Below are 20,955 nucleotides of genomic sequence, written 5' to 3'. Positions count from 1 at the left end.
AGAAACACGACAATGTATAAAAGGCTCCATTACCTTGTATCTTACACTATCGCCCCGCACAAGCTGTTTTTGTAAAAATAGGCTAATGATTGCGTCATAACCAACGCGACTCTGTCGCACAGTTGAGAAATTACCGTATAGACCTGAGGAGACGCTCGCAGGCAATCTTTACTGTCTATGAGACAGTCGGGGGGACGTGGAGACATGTCCTGGAGACTAGTCTGATAAAGTCAAGGGGGAAGAATGGGGAGAAGCCCATAGTGAGCCAAAAGCAACGGGAGAAAATATTTAAACAACGTGATTCAGATTTCGCTTTCCACAACTACTAGAAGACCTACAGCTGTCAGACAGGAGGCTCACGTCACATCTACGTCCTCAAGCTCAGTCTGAGCCTGCGCAGTTCGCTCAGCCATCAGGAAGTGAGTGCCCCTAGGTTGACTTCATTCTTTCGCCGTTGACGTCAATGGGAACCCTCCGTCCATTTCTTTTACTGTCTATGTCCAGACCGCAGGCGGCGCTGCAGTGCAGTGACTCCTCCAGACCGCAGGCGGCGCTGCAGTGCTGTGACTCCTCCAGACCGCAGGCGGCGCTGCAGTGCTGTGACTCCTCCAGACCGCAGGCGGCGCTGCAGTGCAGTGACTCCTCCAGACCGCAGGCGGCGCTGCAGTGCAGTGACTCCTCCAGACCGCAGGCGGCGCTGCAGTGCAGTGACTCCTCCAGACCGCAGGCGGCGCTGCAGTGCTGTGACTCCTCCAGACCGCAGGCGGCGCTGCAGTGCAGTGACTCCTCCAGACCGCAGGCGGCGCTGCAGTGCAGTGACTCCTCCAGACCGCAGGCGGCGCTGCAGTGCAGTGACTCCTCCAGACCGCAGGCGGCGCGCTCGCACTCACTCTCCCTCGCTGTGCTGCTGCTGCTGATCTGATCGGAGCTCTTCATGCGACGCATCTCGCTTTAAACTCGTTTCTCTGCGTTTCTGGCCGTTCGTGTGTTTAAAGTGAACGCCATGTCCTATAATTACGTGGTGACGGCGCAGAAGCCGACGGCTGTGAACGCCTGTGTGACGGGTGAGTGTGTGTTTATCTCCCGCGCGCGGATCGGGCCCACACACACACACACACACACACACACACACACACACACACACACACACACACACACACACACACACACACACACACACACACACACACAGATCTGTGGAGTGTTTTGTTTGTTCAGATCTGTCACTGGGCCGTTATGACGCGCTGATTACTGAAATGTGACCCTTTAGTGAAAACGAACAATTTTAGTTCTCTAGAGCTGCTGCGCGTCACTATCACACACACGACCATCTTACCTTTACCTGATCAACAAACACACACACACACATACATGTGTGTGTGAGTTCTGAGACAGGTTCGTCCTGCAACTTAATCCAGAAAAAAATTATTGTAGTTTTATAATTATTGTAGTATTGTAATTATAGTTTTAATTTTTGGACAGTAAAGCTCCACAAGTAGTAACCGAGAATACTGTCTAACACTTGATGACTGCTCTGTCAAGCCCTCGTCACACACACACACACACACTCGTCGTCAGTGAGGAACCTGGGTGTGCTCTTTGATACCAATCTCTCATTTGAAAGCCACGTTTCTAGCATCTGTAAAACCGCATTCTATCATCTTAAAAATATATTTAAATTACGGCACATGCTTTCAATGCAAAATGCTGAACAGTTAGTCGATGCGTTCATGAGCTCAAGGCTAGATTATTGTAATGCTCTACTGGGTGGTTGCCCTGCTCGCTTAATAAACAAACTCCAGCTGGTCCAAACCGCAGCAGCTAGAGTTCTTACTAGAACCAGGAAGTATGATCATATTAGTCCAGTTCTGTCAACACTGCACTGGCTCCCTATTAAACATCGCAGACATTTTAAAATCCTGCTTATTACTCAAAGCACTAAATGGTTTAGCTCCAGTACTTAAGCGAGCTCTTAACGCATTATACTCCATCCCGTCTATTGCGGTCTCTAAACTCTGGCCAGTTGATAATACCTAGAATATCTAAATCAACTGCAGGCGGTCGATCCTTTTCCTATTTAGCTCCTAAACTCTGGAACAGTCTTCCTAGCATTGTTCGGGAAGCAGACACACTCTGCCAGTTTAAATCTAGACTAAAAACACATCTCTTTACTATGGCATACACACAGCACATTATCAGCGTCTGTGACTCAGAGCAGTTGCCTGATGGTTCGTCTGCATTAATGAGTTGTTTGGTTGTTGTGTCCGCTGCCTTTAGGCCACTTCACCTCAGCGGAGGATCTGAATCTGCTGATCGCCAAGAACACGCGGCTGGAGATCTATGTGGTCACGGCGGAGGGGCTGCGGCCGGTTAAAGAGGTCGGCATGTACGGCAAGATCGCCGTCATGGAGCTCTTCAGACCCAAGGTGATTAACCGGAGCCGGACCGGCTGACTTGTGTGAATCGTGGATTGCTAAGTAAACCAGGGGCCCGTTCTTCACACCTCGCTTAACCCACCGAGATGATTTGACAGATCCCAGATCTATAATCCTGATATCTGATCTCTGGATAATCTGGTTCTTCAAACGAATTTGCGGATTGGATTAAAATATCTGGATGAAGTGATCTGAGCTCACTGCTCGTGCCTGAAGAGGGCAGATGATCGAGACTCGAAACCACGATCAGCAGCGATTGGCTGGCGTCAAGACAACGCAATGACATCACATAATTACAAAAGACACCTGGCAAACAACCTGTCAAAGAAAACAAAAGAAGAACACACACAAACGATCAAACTAACATAAAAGTTAAAGTTAGATAAATTAAATGTGCGCTGTGTTGAGGAAAATTATTTATATTCCCAATTTTATAATATTTGTACACACTTTACATTTCTATTCCAAAGTTGTAATTTCATTTTTAATTCAGTTTGAAGCAGATTTGTAAATTAATAGTTTTCTAACAGTCGAGATCAAATGATCTGCATCCCATAATATCCGTCATCGCTCACATTAACGCACGACGGAGATTAACTGCTCAGTGTGTGTGAACCTCCAATACAGCTATAAAGTCATCATTCCACAACAACTCACACACACACATCTCTCAATCAGACTGTCTGTAGGGTTATTATGAATTATGGATCATTATTTTGAATGATTATCGCCCCTGGGTCAGTAATGAACTCTAGTAATAAAGTAGCAGCGGCTGGGACAGATTTTAAACGTCACCCCAAGATGCGATCTGATCCGGTTTACGTGAAGCAAAAGGGAAAAGCGATCGCCTGAGGAACCGATGACTGACAGATGCTCGTCAAACCGATGAGCTGCGACTGACCACCGCTCCGCCATCTACTTCCTGATCAGTCGCCGGTGTTACGTCGCTATAGTTACAAACAGATGACGCTGCTGAAACAAAACAAAAACCCTTATTTTCCTCTAAGCAGCGTGACAAACACTCAGACCCAGCTGAGCTCGCGGCGTGCGGAGAACCGGCCCCTGAACACTGATGCTAATGAGCGCAGGTGAGCCGCTAGTGTGTGTTCTGGCTGCGCGTGAATGTCTGCTATCGGCCACACCTGAGCTCGGCGCTCCGCCTTCCCAGCGCTCTGCTGAGATCACTGCAGGGTTAGGTGTTGCTGGTTTATGTTATAATGGGTTTTTCCTGCATAGAGAATAACGAGACGGCCGCCTCCGTCTGTCGACTGAACTCAGACAGGCTGGGATTGGCCGGTGGTGATGATCAGAGGTGTATTTGGTCAGGATGCTTCAGCGGTCGCTCTTATATTATGGTGTGCTGCCACAGTCCTCTACAGCCCCAGAGCGGAATGTGCCGACACGGAGATTATATTCATATTATTCCCATCGTTAAATTAAAGTGGACGGAAACTCGTCTTCCCTCCGCTGCAGCTGTCACTTCTCTCTTTTTTGACCATACGTGTGTGTGTGTGTGTGTGTGTGTGTGTGTGTGTGTGTGTGTGTGTGTGTGTGTGTGTGTGTGTGTGTTCTGTAAAGGGTGAGAGCAAAGATCTTCTGTTCATCCTGACGGCCAAATACAACGCCTGCATCCTGGAGTACAAGCAGAACGGAGACAGCATCGACATCATCACCCGCGCCCACGGCAACGTCCAGGTACACACACACACACAGACTCTCTCTCTCACACACACACACACACACAGACTCCCTCTCTCTCTCACACACACACAGACACTCTCTCTCTCTCTCTCTCTCTCTCTCTCTCTCTCGCACACCCACACAGACTCTCTCTCTCACACACACACACACACACACACACCCTCTCTAATGGCTGTGTGTTGTCAGGACCGCATCGGCCGCCCGTCTGAGACTGGGATCATTGGGATTGTGGACCCGGAGTGCCGTATGATTGGCCTGCGGCTCTATGATGGGCTGTTTAAGGTCATACCTCTGGACCGAGACAACCGCGAGCTCAAGGCCTTCAACATCCGGCTGGAGGAGCTGCAGGTCATCGATGTCCAGTTCCTGTACGGCTGCCAGGCCCCCACCGTCTGCTTCATATATCAGGTCAGAGGTCACAGGGTTAGGGTCAGGGTCATGGGGTCAGGGTCATGCTCATGGCATCAGGTTCATGGGGTCAGGGTCATGGTCATGGGGTCAGGGTTAGGGTAAGGCTCATGTGCTTCATTTGTTGTGTAGGATCCCCAAGGCCGGCATGTGAAGACATATGAGGTGTCTCTGCGGGAGAAGGAGTTCAACAAAGGGCCCTGGAAGCAGGAGAACGTGGAGGCCGAGGCTTCGATGGTCATTCCAGGTGAGCTTCAGGATCTTCACACCACTAACTGAGCCATATCCCAGTCAAAGCTCTGTCATATCCCAGCTTAATCCCTTATCCTAGTTTTGTGCAATAGTCCCCTGGGCCCCTAATTTTCAAGCTGCAGAGATTGGCATATTTACATTTCTTTAAGACCTGGTTAAACTTTTTAAAGTCTGTTGTTTTGAGTCACACTGGTCGTCTTAGGCTAGCTGTGTGTTGGCCGTTAGCCTAAAGAAAGGGCCAATAGCTTCAGATATACTTATGAAGGTGAATGCAGTATAACGTCGTCTGATCTCAGACCTGTTGCTGAAGTGTGTGTGTGTGTGTGTGTGTGTCTCCTGCAGTCCCAGAGCCGTTTGGAGGAGCGATAATCATCGGACAGGAGTCCATCACGTATCACAATGGAGACAAATACCTGGCGATCGCGCCACCCACCATAAAGGTCTGAGGATCTCCGTTCGGCTCAAGCTTTGAAGGAGTGTGTGTGTGTGTGTGTGATGTGTAAAGTGTGTTTTGTGTTGTGAACACCACAGCAAAGCACGATCGTGTGCCATAACCGAGTGGACCCGAACGGCTCGCGCTACCTGCTGGGGGACATGGAGGGCCGGCTGTTCATGCTCCTGCTGGAGAAAGAGGAGCTGATGGATGGGGCCGTGGTGCTCAAAGACCTGCGCGTTGAGCTGCTGGGAGAGGTGTGTGTGTGCGTGTGTGCATGTGTGTGTGTGAGTGGGGGGTGTGGGTGGGTGTGTGTGTGGGGCTGCACCGCCACTGGATGAGCATCGCCATTGCCTGCTACTAGATGTTGTTAGTGTTGTTTTTTTAAGAAGGACAGAACGCTAATAAGAACAGTATTTCTTCATGTGTGACCTTAGAGCTTACGGGTCACTGAGCAATGAAGCAGAACACACACACACACACACACACACACACTGTCTCACACACACACACACACACACACCGCGACACAGCGTGGGAAGATATTCGCTCTCTTTCGCGGATTTTTGTGTTTGAATGGGCAAATGCAGGTCAGGTAAGCGCTGTGTATGTAACTAAAGGTGAGTTGACGTGTTTGTGTTCTCAGACCTCCATCGCTGAATGCCTGACCTACCTGGATAACGGCGTGGTGTTCGTGGGATCCAGACTGGGAGACTCTCAGCTGGTGAAGGTTAGTGGGCAGACAGATCAGTGTTGATCCATGACCATGGCGTTATAAAGTGTTGTTCCGTGATCATGGCGTGTTCTAAGCATGTTTGTGTGTCTGCAGCTGAATGTGGACAGTAACGACCAGGGCTCATATGTGGCTGTGATGGAGACCTTCACTAACCTGGGGCCGATCGTGGACATGTGTGTGGTGGACCTGGAGAGACAAGGCCAGGGTCAGGTGAGACACTGAAGGGTTAATCTGAGCCTTCACATACAGACACCAATGGGTTAATCTGAGCCTTCACATACAGACACCGAAGGGTTAATCTGAGCCTTCACATACAGACACCGAAGGGTTAATTTTAGCCTTTTCCTAACAGACACCGAAGGGTTAATCTGGGCCTTCACACACAGACACCGAAGGGTTAATCTGGGCCTTCACACGCAGACACCGAAGGGTTAATCTGGGCCTCCACACACACAAACACTGAAAGGTTAATCTGGGCCTTCACATACAGACACCGAAGGGTTAATCTAAGCCTTCACACACAGACACCGAAGGTTTAATCTGGGCCTTCACACACAGACACCGAAGGGTTAATCTGAGCCTTCACACACAGACACCGAAGGGTTAATCTAAGCCTTCACACACAGACACCGAAGGGTTAATCTAAGCCTTCACACACAGACACCGAAGGGTTAATCTGGGCCTTCACACACAGACACAGAAGGGTTAATCTGGGCCTTCACATACAGACACCGAAGGGTTAATCTAAGCCTTCACACACAGACACCGAAGGGTTAATCTGGGCCTTCACATACAGACACCGAAGGGTTAATCTAAGCCTTCACACACAGACACCGAAGGTTTAATCTGGGCCTTCACACACAGACACCGAAGGGTTAATCTGAGCCTTCACACACAGACACCGAAGGGTTAATCTAAGCCTTCACACACAGACACCGAAGGTTTAATCTGGACCTTCACACACAGACACCGAAGGGTTAATCTGAGCCTTTACACACAGACACCGAAGGGTTAATCTAAGCCTTCACACACAGACACCGAAGGGTTAATCTGGGCCTTCACACACAGACACAGAAGGGTTAATCTGGGCCTTCACATACAGACACTGAAGGGTTAATCTAAGCCTTCACACACAGACACCGAAGGTTTAATCTGGGCCTTCACACACATACACCGAAGGTTTAATCTGGGCCTTCACACACAGACACCGAAGGGTTAATCTAAGCCTTCACACACAGACACCGAAGGGTTAATCTGGGCCTTCACACACAGACACCGAAGGGTTAATCTGGGCCTTCACATACAGACACCGAAGGGTTAATCTGGGCCTTCACACACAGACACCGAAGGGTTATTCTGAGCCTTCGCATACTGACACCGAGGGTTAATCTGAGCCTTTACATAAAGACACCGAAGGGTTATTCTGAGCCTTCACACACAGACACTGAAGGGTTAATCTAAGCCTTCACATACAGACACCGAAGGGTTAATATGAGTCTTCACACACAGACACTGAAGGGTTAATCTAAGCCTTCACATACAGACACCGAAGGGTTATTCTGAGCCTTCACACACAGACACTGAAGGGTTAATCTAAGCCTTCACACACAGACACTGAAGGGTTAATCTAAGCCTTCACATACAGACACCGAAGGGTTAATATGAGTCTTCACACATAGACACTGAAGGGTTAATCTAAGCCTTCACATACAGACACCGAAGGGTTAATCTGAGCCTTCACACACAGACACCGAAGGGTTATTCTGAGCCTTCGCATACTGACACCGAAGGGTTAATCTAAGCCTTCACACACAGACACTGAAGGTTTAATCTGGGCCTTCACACACAGACACCGAAGGGTTAATCTGAGCCTTTACACACAGACACCGAAGGGTTAATCTAAGCCTTCACACACAGACACCGAAGGGTTAATCTGGGCCTTCACACACAGACACAGAAGGGTTAATCTGGGCCTTCACATACAGACACTGAAGGGTTAATCTAAGCCTTCACACAAAGACACCGAAGGTTTAATCTGGGCCTTCACACACATACACCGAAGGTTTAATCTGGGCCTTCACACACAGACACCGAAGGGTTAATCTAAGCCTTCACACACAGACACCGAAGGGTTAATCTGGGCCTTCACACACAGACACCGAAGGGTTAATCTGGGCCTTCACATACAGACACCGAAGGGTTAATCTGGGCCTTCACACACAGACACCGAAGGGTTATTCTGAGCCTTCGCATACTGACACCGAGGGTTAATCTGAGCCTTTACATAAAGACACCGAAGGGTTATTCTGAGCTTTCACACACAGACACTGAAGGGTTAATCTAAGCCTTCACATACAGACACCGAAGGGTTAATATGAGTCTTCACACACAGACACTGAAGGGTTAATCTAAGCCTTCACATACAGACACCGAAGGGTTATTCTGAGCCTTCACACACAGACACTGAAGGGTTAATCTAAGCCTTCACACACAGACACTGAAGGGTTAATCTAAGCCTTCACATACAGACACCGAAGGGTTAATATGAGTCTTCACACACAGACACTGAAGGGTTAATCTAAGCCTTCACATACAGACACCGAAGGGTTAATCTGAGCCTTCACACACAGACACCGAAGGGTTATTCTGAGCCTTCGCATACTGACACCGAAGGGTTAATCTGAGCCTTTACATAATGACACCGAAGGGTTATTCTGAGCCTTCACACACAGACACTGAAGGGTTAATCTAAGCCTTCACATACAGACACCGAAGGGTTAATATGAGTCTTCACACACAGACACTGAAGGGTTAATCTGAGCCTTCACATACAGACACCGAAGGGTTAATCTGAGCCTTCACACACAGACACTGAATGGTTAATCTAAGGCTTCACATACAGACACCGAAGGGTTAATCTGAGCCTTCACATACAGACACCGAAGGGTTAATCTGAGCCTTCACATATAGACACTGAAGGGTTAATCTGAGCATTCACATACAGACACCGAAGGGTTATTCTGAGCCTTCACACACAGACACTGAAGGGTTAATCTAAGCCTTCACATACAGACACCGAAGGGTTAATCTGAGCCTTCACACACAGACACTGAAGGGTTAATCTAAGCCTTCACATACAGACACCGAAGGGTTAATCTGAGCCTTCACACACAGACACTGAACGGTTAATCTAAGGCTTCACATACAGACACCGAAGGGTTAATCTGAGCCTTCACATACAGACACTGAAGGGTTCATATAAGCCTTCACATACAGACACCGAAGGGTTAATCTGAGCCTTCACACACAGACACTGAAGGGTTAATCTAAGCCTTCACATACAGACACCGAAGGGTTAATATGAGTCTTCACACACAGACACTGAAGGGTTAATCTAAGCCTTCACATACAGACACCGAAGGGTTATTCTGAGCCTTCACACACAGACACTGAAGGGTTAATCTAAGCCTTCACACACAGACACTGAAGGGTTAATCTAAGCCTTCACATACATACACCGAAGGGTTAATATGAGTCTTCACACACAGACACTGAAGGGTTAATCTAAGCCTTCACATACAGACACCGAAGGGTTAATCTGAGCCTTTACATAATGACACCGAAGGGTTATTCTGAGCCTTCACACACAGACACTGAAGGGTTAATCTAAGCCTTCACATACAGACACCGAAGGGTTAATATGAGTCTTCACACACAGACACTGAAGGGTTAATCTGAGCCTTCACATACAGACACCGAAGGGTTAATCTGAGCCTTCACACACAGACACTGAATGGTTAATCTAAGGCTTCACATACAGACACCGAAGGGTTAATCTGAGCCTTCACATACAGACACCAAAGGGTTAATCTGAGCCTTCACATATAGACACTGAAGGGTTAATCTGAGCCTTCACATACAGACACTGAAGGGTTAATCTGAGCATTCACATACAGACACCGAAGGGTTATTCTGAGCCTTCACACACAGACACTGAAGGGTTAATCTAAGCCTTCACATACAGACACCGAAGGGTTAATCTGAGCCTTCACACACAGACACTGAAGGGTTAATCTAAGCCTTCACATACAGACACCGAAGGGTTAATCTGAGCCTTCACACACAGACACTGAACGGTTAATCTAAGGCTTCAAATACAGACACCGAAGGGTTAATCTGAGCCTTCACATACAGACACTGAAGGGTTAATCTGAGCCTTCACACACAGACACTGAACGGTTAATCTGAGCCTTCACATACAGACACCGAAGGGTTAATCTGAGCCTTGACACACAGACACTGAACGGTTAATCTAAGGCTTCACATACAGACACCGAAGGGTTATTCTGAGCATTCGCATACTGACACCGAAGGGTTAATCTGAGCCTTTACATAAAGACACCGAAGGGTTATTCTGAGCCTTCACACACAGACACTGAAGGGTTAATCTAAGCCTTCACATACAGACACCGAAGGGTTAATCTGGGCCTCCACACACAAACACCGAAGGGTTAATCTGGGCCTTCACATACAGACACCGAAGGGTTAATTTAAGCCTTCACACACACACACACCGAAGGTTTAATCTGGGCCTTCACACACAGACACCGAAGGGTTAATCTGAGCCTTCACATACAGACACCGAAGGGTTAATCTGAGCCTTCACACACAGACACCGAAGGGTTAATCTGAGCCTTCACATACAGACACCGAAGGGTTAATCTGAGCCTTCACACACAGACACCGAAGGGTTAATCTGAGCCTTCACACACAGACACTGAACGGTTAATCTGGGCCTTCACATACAGACACCGAAGGGTTAATCTAAGCCTTCACATACAGACACCGAAGGGTTAATCTGAGCCTTCACATACAGACACCGAAGGGTTAATCTGAGCCTTCACACACAGACACCGAAGGGTTAATCTGAGCCTTCACACACAGACACCGAAGGGTTATTCTGAGCCTTCGCATACTGACACCGAAGGGTTAATCTGAGCATTTACATAATGACACCGAAGGGTTATTCTGAGCCTTCACACACAGACACTGAAGGGTTAATCTAAGCCTTCACATACAGACACCGAAGGATTAATATGAGTCTTCACACACAGACACTGAAGGGTTAATCTGAGCCTTCACATACAGACACCGAAGGGTTAATCTGAGCCTTCACACACAGACACTGAATGGTTAATCTAAGGCTTCACATACAGACACCGAAGGGTTAATCTGAGCCTTCACATACAGACACCGAAGGGTTAATCTGAGCCTTCACATATAGACACTGAAGGGTTAATCTGAGCCTTCACATACAGACACTGAAGGGTTAATCTGAGCATTCACATACAGACACCGAAGGGTTATTCTGAGCCTTCACACACCGACACTGAAGGGTTAATCTAAGCCTTCACATACAGACACCGAAGGGTTAATCTGAGCCTTCACACACAGACACTGAAGGGTTAATCTAAGCCTTCACATACAGACACCGAAGGGTTAATCTGAGCCTTCACACACAGACACTGAACGGTTAATCTAAGCCTTCACATACAGACACCGAAGGGTTAATCTGAGCCTTCACATACAGACACTGAAGGGTTCATATAAGCCTTCACATACAGACACTGAAGGGTTAATCTGAGCCTTCACACACAGACACTGAACGGTTAATCTAAGGCTTCACATACAGACACCGAAGGGTTAATCTGAGCCTTGACACACAGACACTGAACGGTTAATCTAAGGCTTCACATACAGACACCGAAGGGTTATTCTGAGCATTCGCATACTGACACCGAAGGGTTAATCTGAGCCTTTACATAAAGACACCGAAGGGTTATTCTGAGCCTTCACACACAGACACTGAAGGGTTAATCTAAGCCTTCACATACAGACACCGAAGGGTTAATCTGGGCCTCCACACACAAACACCGAAGGGTTAATCTGGGCCTTCACATACAGACACCGAAGGGTTAATTTAAGCCTTCACACACACACACACCGAAGGTTTAATCTGGGCCTTCACACACAGACACCGAAGGGTTAATCTGAGCCTTCACATACAGACACCGAAGGGTTAATCTGAGCCTTCACACACAGACACTGAACGGTTAATCTGGGCCTTCACATACAGACACCGAAGGGTTAATCTAAGCCTTCACACACAGACACCGAAGGTTTAATCTGGGCCTTCACACACATACACCGAAGGTTTAATCTGGGCCTTCACACACAGACACCGAAGGGTCATCTAAACCTTCACACACAGACACTGAAGGGTTAATCTAAGCCTTCACACACAGACACCGAAGGGTTAATCTGGGCCTTCACACACAGACACCGAAGGGTTAATCTGAGCCTTCACATACAGACACCGAAGGGTTAATCTGAGCCTTCACATACAGACACCGAAGGGTTAATATGAGCCTTCACACACAGACACCAAAGGGTTAATCTGAGCCTTCACACACAGACACTGAACGGTTAATCTAAGGCTTCACATACAGACACCGAAGGGTTAATCTGAGCCTTCACATACAGACACCGAAGGGTTAATCTGAGCCTTCACATATAGACACTGAAGGGTTAATCTGAGCCTTCACATACAGACACTGAAGGATTAATCTGAGCCTTCACATACAGACACCGAAGGGTTATTCTGAGCCTTCACACACAGACACTGAAGGGTTAATCTAAACCTTCACATACAGACACCGAAGGGTCATCTAAACCTTCACACACAGACACTGAAGGGTTAATCTAAGCCTTCACACAGACACTGAAGGGTTAATCTGAGCATTCACCCACAGACACTGAAGGGTTAACTTGAGCCTTCACACACAGACACTGAAGGGTTAATCTGACCTAAAAATGTCCCCACAAGGACAAGGATTTCTGATATTGCCATCTTTGTGGAGACATTTTGTCCCCATAACGTAGGGATTACCAGGCTACACACACACACACACACTCAGATCTGTGTGTTTCTCCTGTAGTTGGTGACCTGCTCTGGAGCGTTTAAGGAAGGCTCTCTAAGGATCATCCGCAATGGTATAGGAATCCATGAGCACGCCAGCATCGACCTGCCTGGGATTAAAGGTGTGTGTGCTGCTCTTCACTCCTGCTTATAAATACAGCAGGTGCGGAAAGTATTCAGACGCCCTTAGACTTTTCGCTGTAATATGGCAGCCATTTGCTAAAATCATTGAAGTTCATTTTTTTTCTCATTAATGTACACACAGCACCCCATACTGACAGAAAAACACAGAATTGTTGACATTTTTGCAGGTTTATTAACAAAGTAACACTGAAATATCACATGGCCCTCAGTATTCAGAGCCTTAGCTGTGACACTCATATATTTAACTCAGGTACTGTTCATTTCTTCTGATCATCCTTGAGATGGTTCTACACCTTCATTTGAGTCCAGCTGTGTTTGATTATACTGATTGAACTTGATTAGAAAAGCCACACACCTGTCTATATCAGACCTTACAGCTCACAGTGCATGTCAGAGCAAATGAGAATCAGGAGGTCAAAGGAACTGCCTGAAGAGCTCAGAGACAGAATTGTGGAAGGGCACAGGTCCTTCACCAGTTGGGGCTTTATGGCAGAGTGGCCGACGGAAGCCTCTCCTCAGAGCAAGACACATGAACCTTTGTTAAAAAACGACTCCAAGATGGTGAGAAGTAAGATTATCTGGTCTGATGAGATGAAGATAGAACTTTTTGGCCTTTATTCTAAGCAGTATGTGTGGAGAAAAATATCACCTGTCCAACACACTCCCAACAGTGATTTATGGTGGCGGCAGCATAATGCTGTGGGGGTGTTTTTCAGCTGCAGGGACAGGACGACTGGTTGCAATCGAGGGAAAGATGAATGTGGCCAAGAACAGGGATATCCTGGACGAAAACCTTCTCCGGAGCGCTCAGGATCTCAGACTAGGCCGAAGGTTCACCTTCCATCAAGACAATGACCCAGAGCACAGCTAAAGTAACGGAGGAGCGGCTTCACAACAACTCCGAGACTGTTCTTGATTGGCCCAGCCAGAGCCCTGACTTAAACCCAATTGAGCATCTCTGGAGAGACCTGAAAATGGCTGTCCACCAACATTTACCATCCAACCTGACAGAACTGGAGAGGATCTGCAGGAGGAATGGCAGAGGATCCCCAAATCCAGCTCTGGAAAACTTGTTGCATCTTTCCCAAAAAGACTCACGGCTGTATCAGATCAAAGGATGCTTCTGCTAAACACTGAGCAGAGGGTCTGAACACTGAGGACCATGGGATATTTCCGTTTTTCTTTTTAATAAATCTGCAAAAATATCAACAATTCTGTTTTTCTCTGTCAATATGGGGTGCAGTGTGTACATTAATGCGCTTTTTTTTTTACTTAAATGATTATAGCAAATAGCTGCAGTATAACAGTCAAAAATTGAAGGGGGTCTGAATACTTTCTGTACCCACTGTATATGTTTTCTGCTGTGCTTTTTGTCTCTCTCTCTCTCTCTCTCTCTCTCTCTCTCTCTCTCAATCACACACACACACTAACACACACACACACACACACTAACACACACAAAAAAAACTCAAGATCTTCACAGCAAACTGTCAGAATAACAGTTTGTTTAAAGGGATACTTCACCGCTTTTTCATATTAAACTGTTATTCCCTTAACTAAAACGAGTTGACACACAGCTCTCTCGTCTCAGTGCGTGCACTTAATCTCTCTGACGCGCGGTTATGATCTGATAGCATTTAGCTAAGCCCACTAAGCCCAGTTCATTCACTATGGAACCAAACAGAGATCAAGTTAGAAGTACCAAACACCTCCACGTTTCTCCTATTTAAATACAGTTACACGAATAGTTGAACGATCAAGTATGGTGACATAAAACGTGGCGCGTTTCTAATCGGATTAAAAAGGAGAACTCTAATGTATGGCGGATTAGCACTTCTGAGAGTACTTCGGCTCGGCGCAGTAAAAAGTCCCGGCCGAAACATCTTCCCTCACATCTCCCTATTGACAGAAATGAGAGAGTGAGGGGGAGGTGTGAGGGAAGATGTTTCGGCCGGGACTTTTTACTGCGCCGAGCCGAAGTGCTAATCCGCCACACATTATAGTTCACCTTTTTAATCTGATTAGAGAAGTACTACGTTTTATTTTGTCACCATACTTGATCGTTCAACTACTCGTGTAACTGCATTTAAATAGGGGAAAACGTGGAGGTGTTTGGTACTTCTAACTTGATCTCTGTTTGGTTCCATAGTGAATGAACTGGGCTTAGTGGGCTAAGCTAAATGCTATCAGATCGTCACCGCTCGTCAGAGAGATTAAGAGCACGCACTGAGACGAGAGGGGTGTGTGTCAACTCGTTTAAGTTAAGGGAATAACAGAGTTTAATATGAAAAAGCGGTGAAGTATCCCTTTAACTTGACCTATATTTGATTGTTGTACAGTAGAATGTCATTTAATACCAACACGAATGTAATGGAAAATTATCAAATTTTAGAAATAAAATGTTTTTGTGCATGTTTGAATTTTAAAAGTATAAATCTGTTTGTTTGACAATTTTTTTAAATTTAGTTAAAAGATAAATTAAATTAATTTTTGTCTTCACTTGATTACCAGAAAATAAACAACACAGAATTAGTGGAACATCTTTTCATAGAAATGAAAATAAAAAATATATATTAAAATGATTGTTTTTATGATCTCAATTAATTAAGGAGCCAGTAGCCCTGGTATACATTACAGTAAATGAGCATCCCAGACGAGGCAGCTCTGACATATGTCAATAACACTTCTATACATGACTTACTGTGTGTGTGTGTGTGTGTGTGTGTGTGTGTGTGTGTGTGTGTGTGTGTGTGTGTGTGTGTGTGTGTGTGTGTGTGTGTGTGTGTCAGGTCTGTGGCCGCTGCGCTCCGAGTCGGGCAGGGACACTGATGATATGCTCGTTCTGTCTTTTGTCGGTCAGACCAGGTGAGTTGAGTTCACTTCAGTCCAGATCTGATATAGGCCTTGCATGCACATCACGGTCGTGTGTGTCTGTCTGTCTGTCTGTCTGTCTGTCTGTGTGTGTTTAGAGTGCTGATGCTGAGCGGAGAGGAGGTGGAGGAGACGGAGCTGCCAGGGTTTGTGGACAATCAGCAGACGTTCTTCTGCGGGAATGTGGTTCATCAACAGCTCATACAGGTGTGCGCTCACACACATCTGAAGAGTGTGTGTAGGTGGTGTTAGAAGCCTGTGGTGACGTGTGTGTGTGTGTGTGCAGATCACCTCGGGGTCGGTGCGGCTGGTCACCCAGGACAGCAAGGCTCTGGTCAGCGAGTGGAAGGAGCCTCAGGGCCGAAACATCAGCGTGGCATCCTGTAACAGCTCACAGGTGGTGCTAGCGGTGGGACGAGTCCTCTATTACCTGCAGATCCTCACCGGAGAGCTCAAGCAGATCAGGTTAGGGTTCACTGCTCTACACTAAAGCCATCATGAGCCGTAGAGAACTCAAGCAGATCAGGTTAGGGATCACTGCTCTACACTAAAGCCATCATGGGCCGTAGAGAGCTCAAGCAGATCAGGTTAGGGTTCACTGCTCTACACTAAAGCCATCATGGGCCATAGAGAGCTCAAGCAGATCAGGTTAGGGTTCACTGCTCTACACTAAAGCCATCATGGGCCGTAGAGAGCTCAAGCAGATCAGGTTAGGGTTCACTGCTCTACACTAAAGCCATCATGGGCCATAGAGAGCTCAAGCAGATCAGGTTAGGGTTCACTGCTCTACACTAAAGCCATCATGGGCCATGGAGAGCTCAAGCAGATCAGGTTAGGGTTCACTGCTCTACACTAAAGCCATCATGAGCCGTAGAGAGCTCAAGAATATCAGGTTAGGGTTCACTGCTCTACACTAAAGCCATCATGGGCCGTAGAGAGCTCAAGAATATCAGGTTAGGGTTCACTGCTCTACACTAAAGCCATCATGGGCCATAGAGAGCTCAAGCAGATCAGGTTAGGGTTCACTGCTCTACACTAAAGCCATCATGAGCCGTAGAGAGCTCAAGAATATCAGGTTAGGGTTCACTGCTCTACACTAAAGCCATCATGAGCCGTAGAGAGCTCAAGCAGATCAGGTTAGGGATCACTGCTCTACACTAAAGCCATCATGGGCCATAGAGAGCTCAAGAAGATCAGGTTAGGGTTCACTGCTCTACACTAAAGCCATCATGGGCCATAGAGAGCTCAAGAATATCAGGTTAGGGTTCACTGCTCTACACTAAAGCCATCATGGGCCGTAGAGAGCTCAAGAAGATCAGGTTAGGGTTCACTGCTCTACACTAAAGCCATCATGGGCCATAGAGAGCTCAAGCAGATCAGGTTAGGGTTCACTGCTCTACACTAAAGCCATCATGGGCCGTAGAGAGCTCAAGCAGATCAGGTTAGGGTTCACTGCTCTACACTAAAGCCATCATGGGCCATAGAGAGCTCAAGCAGATCAGGTTAGGGTTCACTGCTCTACACTAAAGCCATCATGGGCCATAGAGAGCCCAAGCAGATCAGGTTAGGGTTCACTGCTCTACACTAAAGCCATCATGGGCCATAGAGAGCCCAAGCAGATCAGGTTAGGGTTCACTGCTCTACACTAAAGCCATCATGAGCCGTAGAGAGCTCAAGCAGATCAGGTTAGGGATCACTGCTCTACACTAAAGCCATCATGGGCCATAGAGAGCTCAAGAAGATCAGGTTAGGGTTCACTGCTCTACACTAAAGCCATCATGAGCCGTAGAGAGCTCAAGCAGATCAGGTTAGGGTTCACTGCTCTACACTAAAGCCATCATGAGCCGTAGAGAGCTCAAGCAGATCAGGTTAGGGTTCACTGCTCTACACTAAAGCCATCATGAGCCGTAGAGAGCTCAAGCAGATCAGGTTAGGGTTCACTGCTCTACACTAAAGCCATCATGGGCCATAGAGAGCTCAAGAAGATCAGGTTAGGGTTCACTGCTCTACACTAAAGCCATCATGAGCCGTAGAGAGCTCAAAAAGATCAGGTTAGGGTTCACTGCTCTACACTAAAGCCATCATGAGCCATAGAGAGCTCAAGCAGATCAGGTTAGGGTTCACTGCTCTACACTAAAGCCATCATGGGCCGTAGAGAACTCAAGCAGATCAGGTTAGGGTTCACTGCTCTACACTAAAGCCATCATGGGCCATAGAGAGCTCAAGCAGATCAGGTTAGGGTTCACTGCTCTACACTAAAGCCATCATGAGCCGTAGAGAACTCAAGCAGATCAGGTTAGGGTTCACTGCTCTACACTAAAGCCATCATGGGCCATAGAGAGCTCAAGCAGATCAGGTTAGGGTTCACTGCTCTACACTAAAGCCATCATGAGCCGTAGAGAACTCAAGCAGATCAGGTTAGGGTTCACTGCTCTACACTAAAGCCATCATGGGCCATAGAGAGCTCAAGCAGATCAGGTTAGGGTTCACTGCTCTACACTAAAGCCATCATGGGCCATAGAGAGCTCAAGCAGATCAGGTTAGGGTTCACTGCTCTACACTAAAGCCATCATGGGCCATAGAGAGCTCAAGCAGATCAGGTTAGGGTTCACTGCTCTACACTAAAGCCATCATGAGCCATAGAGAGCTCAAGCAGATCAGGTTAGGGTTCACTGCTCTACACTAAAGCCATCATGAGCCGTAGAGAGCTCAAGCAGATCAGGTTAGGGTTCACTGCTCTACACTAAAGCCATCATGGGCCATAGACAGCTCAAGAAGATCAGGTTAGGGTTCACTGCTCTACACTAAAGCCATCATGAGCCGTAGAGAGCTCAAGCAGATCAGGTTAGGGTTCACTGCTCTACACTAAAGCCATCATGAGCCGTAGAGAGCTCAAGCAGATCAGGTTAGGGTTCACTGCTCTACACTAAAGCCATCATGAGCCGTAGAGAGCTCAAGCAGATCAGGTTAGGGTTCACTGCTCTACACTAAAGCCATCATGGGCCATAGAGAGCTCAAGAAGATCAGGTTAGGGTTCACTGCTCTACACTAAAGCCATCATGAGCCGTAGAGAGCTCAAGCAGATCAGGTTAGGGTTCACTGCTCTACACTAAAGCCATCATGAGCCATAGAGAGCTCAAGCAGATCAGGTTAGGGTTCACTGCTCTACACTAAAGCCATCATGGGCCGTAGAGAACTCAAGCAGATCAGGTTAGGGTTCACTGCTCTACACTAAAGCCATCATGGGCCGTAGAGAGCTCAAGCAGATCAGGTTAGGGTTCACTGCTCTACACTAAAGCCATCATGAGCCGTAGAGAACTCAAGCAGATCAGGTTAGGGTTCACTGCTCTACACTAAAGCCATCATGAGCCATAGAGAGCTCAAGCAGATCAGTTTAGGGTTCACTGCTCTACACTAAAGCCATCATGGGCCATAGAGAGCCCAAGCAGATCAGGTTAGGGTTCACTGCTCTACACTAAAGCCATCATGGGCCATAGAGAGCCCAAGCAGATCAGTTTAGGGTTCACTGCTCTACACTAAAGCCATCATGGGCCATAGAGAGCCCAAGCAGATCAGGTTAGGGTTCACTGCTCTACACTAAAGCCATCATGGGCCATAGAGAGCCCAAGCAGATCAGTTTAGGGTTCACTGCTCTACACTAAAGCCATCATGGGCCATAGAGAGCCCAAGCAGATCAGGTTAGGGTTCACTGCTCTACACTAAAGCCATCATGAGCCGTAGAGAACTCAAGCAGATCAGGTTAGGGTTCACTGCTCTACACTAAAGCCATCATGGGCCATAGAGAGCTCAAGCAGATCAGGTTAGGGTTCACTGCTCTACACTAAAGCCATCATGGGCCATAGAGAGCTCAAGCAGATCAGGTTAGGGTTCACTGCTCTACACTAAAGCCATCATGGGCCATAGAGAGCTCAAGCAGATCAGGTTAGGGTTCACTGCTCTACACTAAAGCCATCATGAGCCATAGAGAGCTCAAGCAGATCAGGTTAGGGTTCACTGCTCTACACTAAAGCCATCATGAGCCATAGAGAGCTCAAGCAGATCAGGTTAGGGTTCACTGCTCTACACTAAAGCCATCATGGGCCGTAGAGAGCTCAAGCAGATCAGGTTAGGGTTCACTGCTCTACACTAAAGCCATCATGGGCCGTAGAGAGCTCAAGCAGATCAGGTTAGGGTTCACTGCTCTACACTAAAGCCATCATGAGCCATAGAGAGCTCAAGCAGATCAGGTTAGGGTTCACTGCTCTACACTAAAGCCATCATGAGCCGTAGAGAGCTCAAGCAGATCAGGTTAGGGTTCACTGCTCTACACTAAAGCCATCATGGGCCATAGAGAGCTCAAGAAGATCAGGTTAGGGTTCACTGCTCTACACTAAAGCCATCATGAGCCGTAGAGAGCTCAAGCAGATCAGGTTAGGGTTCACTGCTCTACACTAAAGCCATCATGAGCCGTAGAGAGCTCAAGCAGATCAGGTTAGGGTTCACTGCTCTACACTAAAGCCATCATGAGCCGTAGAGAGCTCAAGCAGATCAGGTTAGGGTTCACTGCTCTACACTAAAGCCATCATGGGCCATAGAGAGCTCAAGAAGATCAGGTTAGGGTTCACTGCTCTACACTTAAGCCATCATGAGCCGTAGAGAGCTCAAGCAGATCAGGTTAGGGTTCACTGCTCTACACTAAAGCCATCATGAGCCATAGAGAGCTCAAGCAGATCAGGTTAGGGTTCACTGCTCTACACTAAAGCCATCATGGGCCGTAGAGAACTCAAGCAGATCAGGTTAGGGTTCACTGCTCTACACTAAAGCCATCATGGGCCATAGAGAGCTCAAGCAGATCAGGTTAGGGTTCACTGCTCTACACTAAAGCCATCATGGGCCATAGAGAGCTCAAGCAGATCAGGTTAGGGTTCACTGCTCTACACTAAAGCCATCATGAGCCGTAGAGAGCTCAAGCAGATCAGGTTAGGGTTCACTGCTC

At 47.3% G+C, this 20,955-nt stretch overlaps 1 protein-coding gene across 1 annotated transcript in view; it reads left to right on the top strand.

Annotated features, from left to right (window-relative positions):
* Positions 1-880: 880 nt before the first annotated feature.
* The window catches only part of ddb1 (damage-specific DNA binding protein 1), a 33,414-nt gene continuing 13,339 nt past the window's right edge, over positions 881-20,955 (top strand). The window contains exons 1-13 of the mRNA XM_067419314.1: positions 881-1,064; positions 2,278-2,426; positions 4,014-4,130; positions 4,323-4,544; positions 4,677-4,791; positions 5,139-5,236; positions 5,328-5,486; positions 5,876-5,959; positions 6,059-6,175; positions 12,964-13,066; positions 15,878-15,953; positions 16,058-16,166; positions 16,246-16,424. Coding sequence (XP_067275415.1) covers positions 1,004-1,064; positions 2,278-2,426; positions 4,014-4,130; positions 4,323-4,544; positions 4,677-4,791; positions 5,139-5,236; positions 5,328-5,486; positions 5,876-5,959; positions 6,059-6,175; positions 12,964-13,066; positions 15,878-15,953; positions 16,058-16,166; positions 16,246-16,424 — 1,589 coding nt within the window. The 5' untranslated portion in view covers positions 881-1,003. The remainder of the gene's footprint in view (positions 1,065-2,277; positions 2,427-4,013; positions 4,131-4,322; positions 4,545-4,676; positions 4,792-5,138; positions 5,237-5,327; positions 5,487-5,875; positions 5,960-6,058; positions 6,176-12,963; positions 13,067-15,877; positions 15,954-16,057; positions 16,167-16,245; positions 16,425-20,955) is intronic.

Source organism: Pseudorasbora parva, chromosome 16 (genome assembly GCF_024679245.1).
Source record: "Pseudorasbora parva isolate DD20220531a chromosome 16, ASM2467924v1, whole genome shotgun sequence".
Classification (NCBI taxonomy): domain Eukaryota; kingdom Metazoa; phylum Chordata; class Actinopteri; order Cypriniformes; family Gobionidae; genus Pseudorasbora; species Pseudorasbora parva.
The sequence above is the reverse complement of the archived record's forward strand: the minus strand, read 5'-3'. Positions and strand labels throughout refer to the sequence as shown.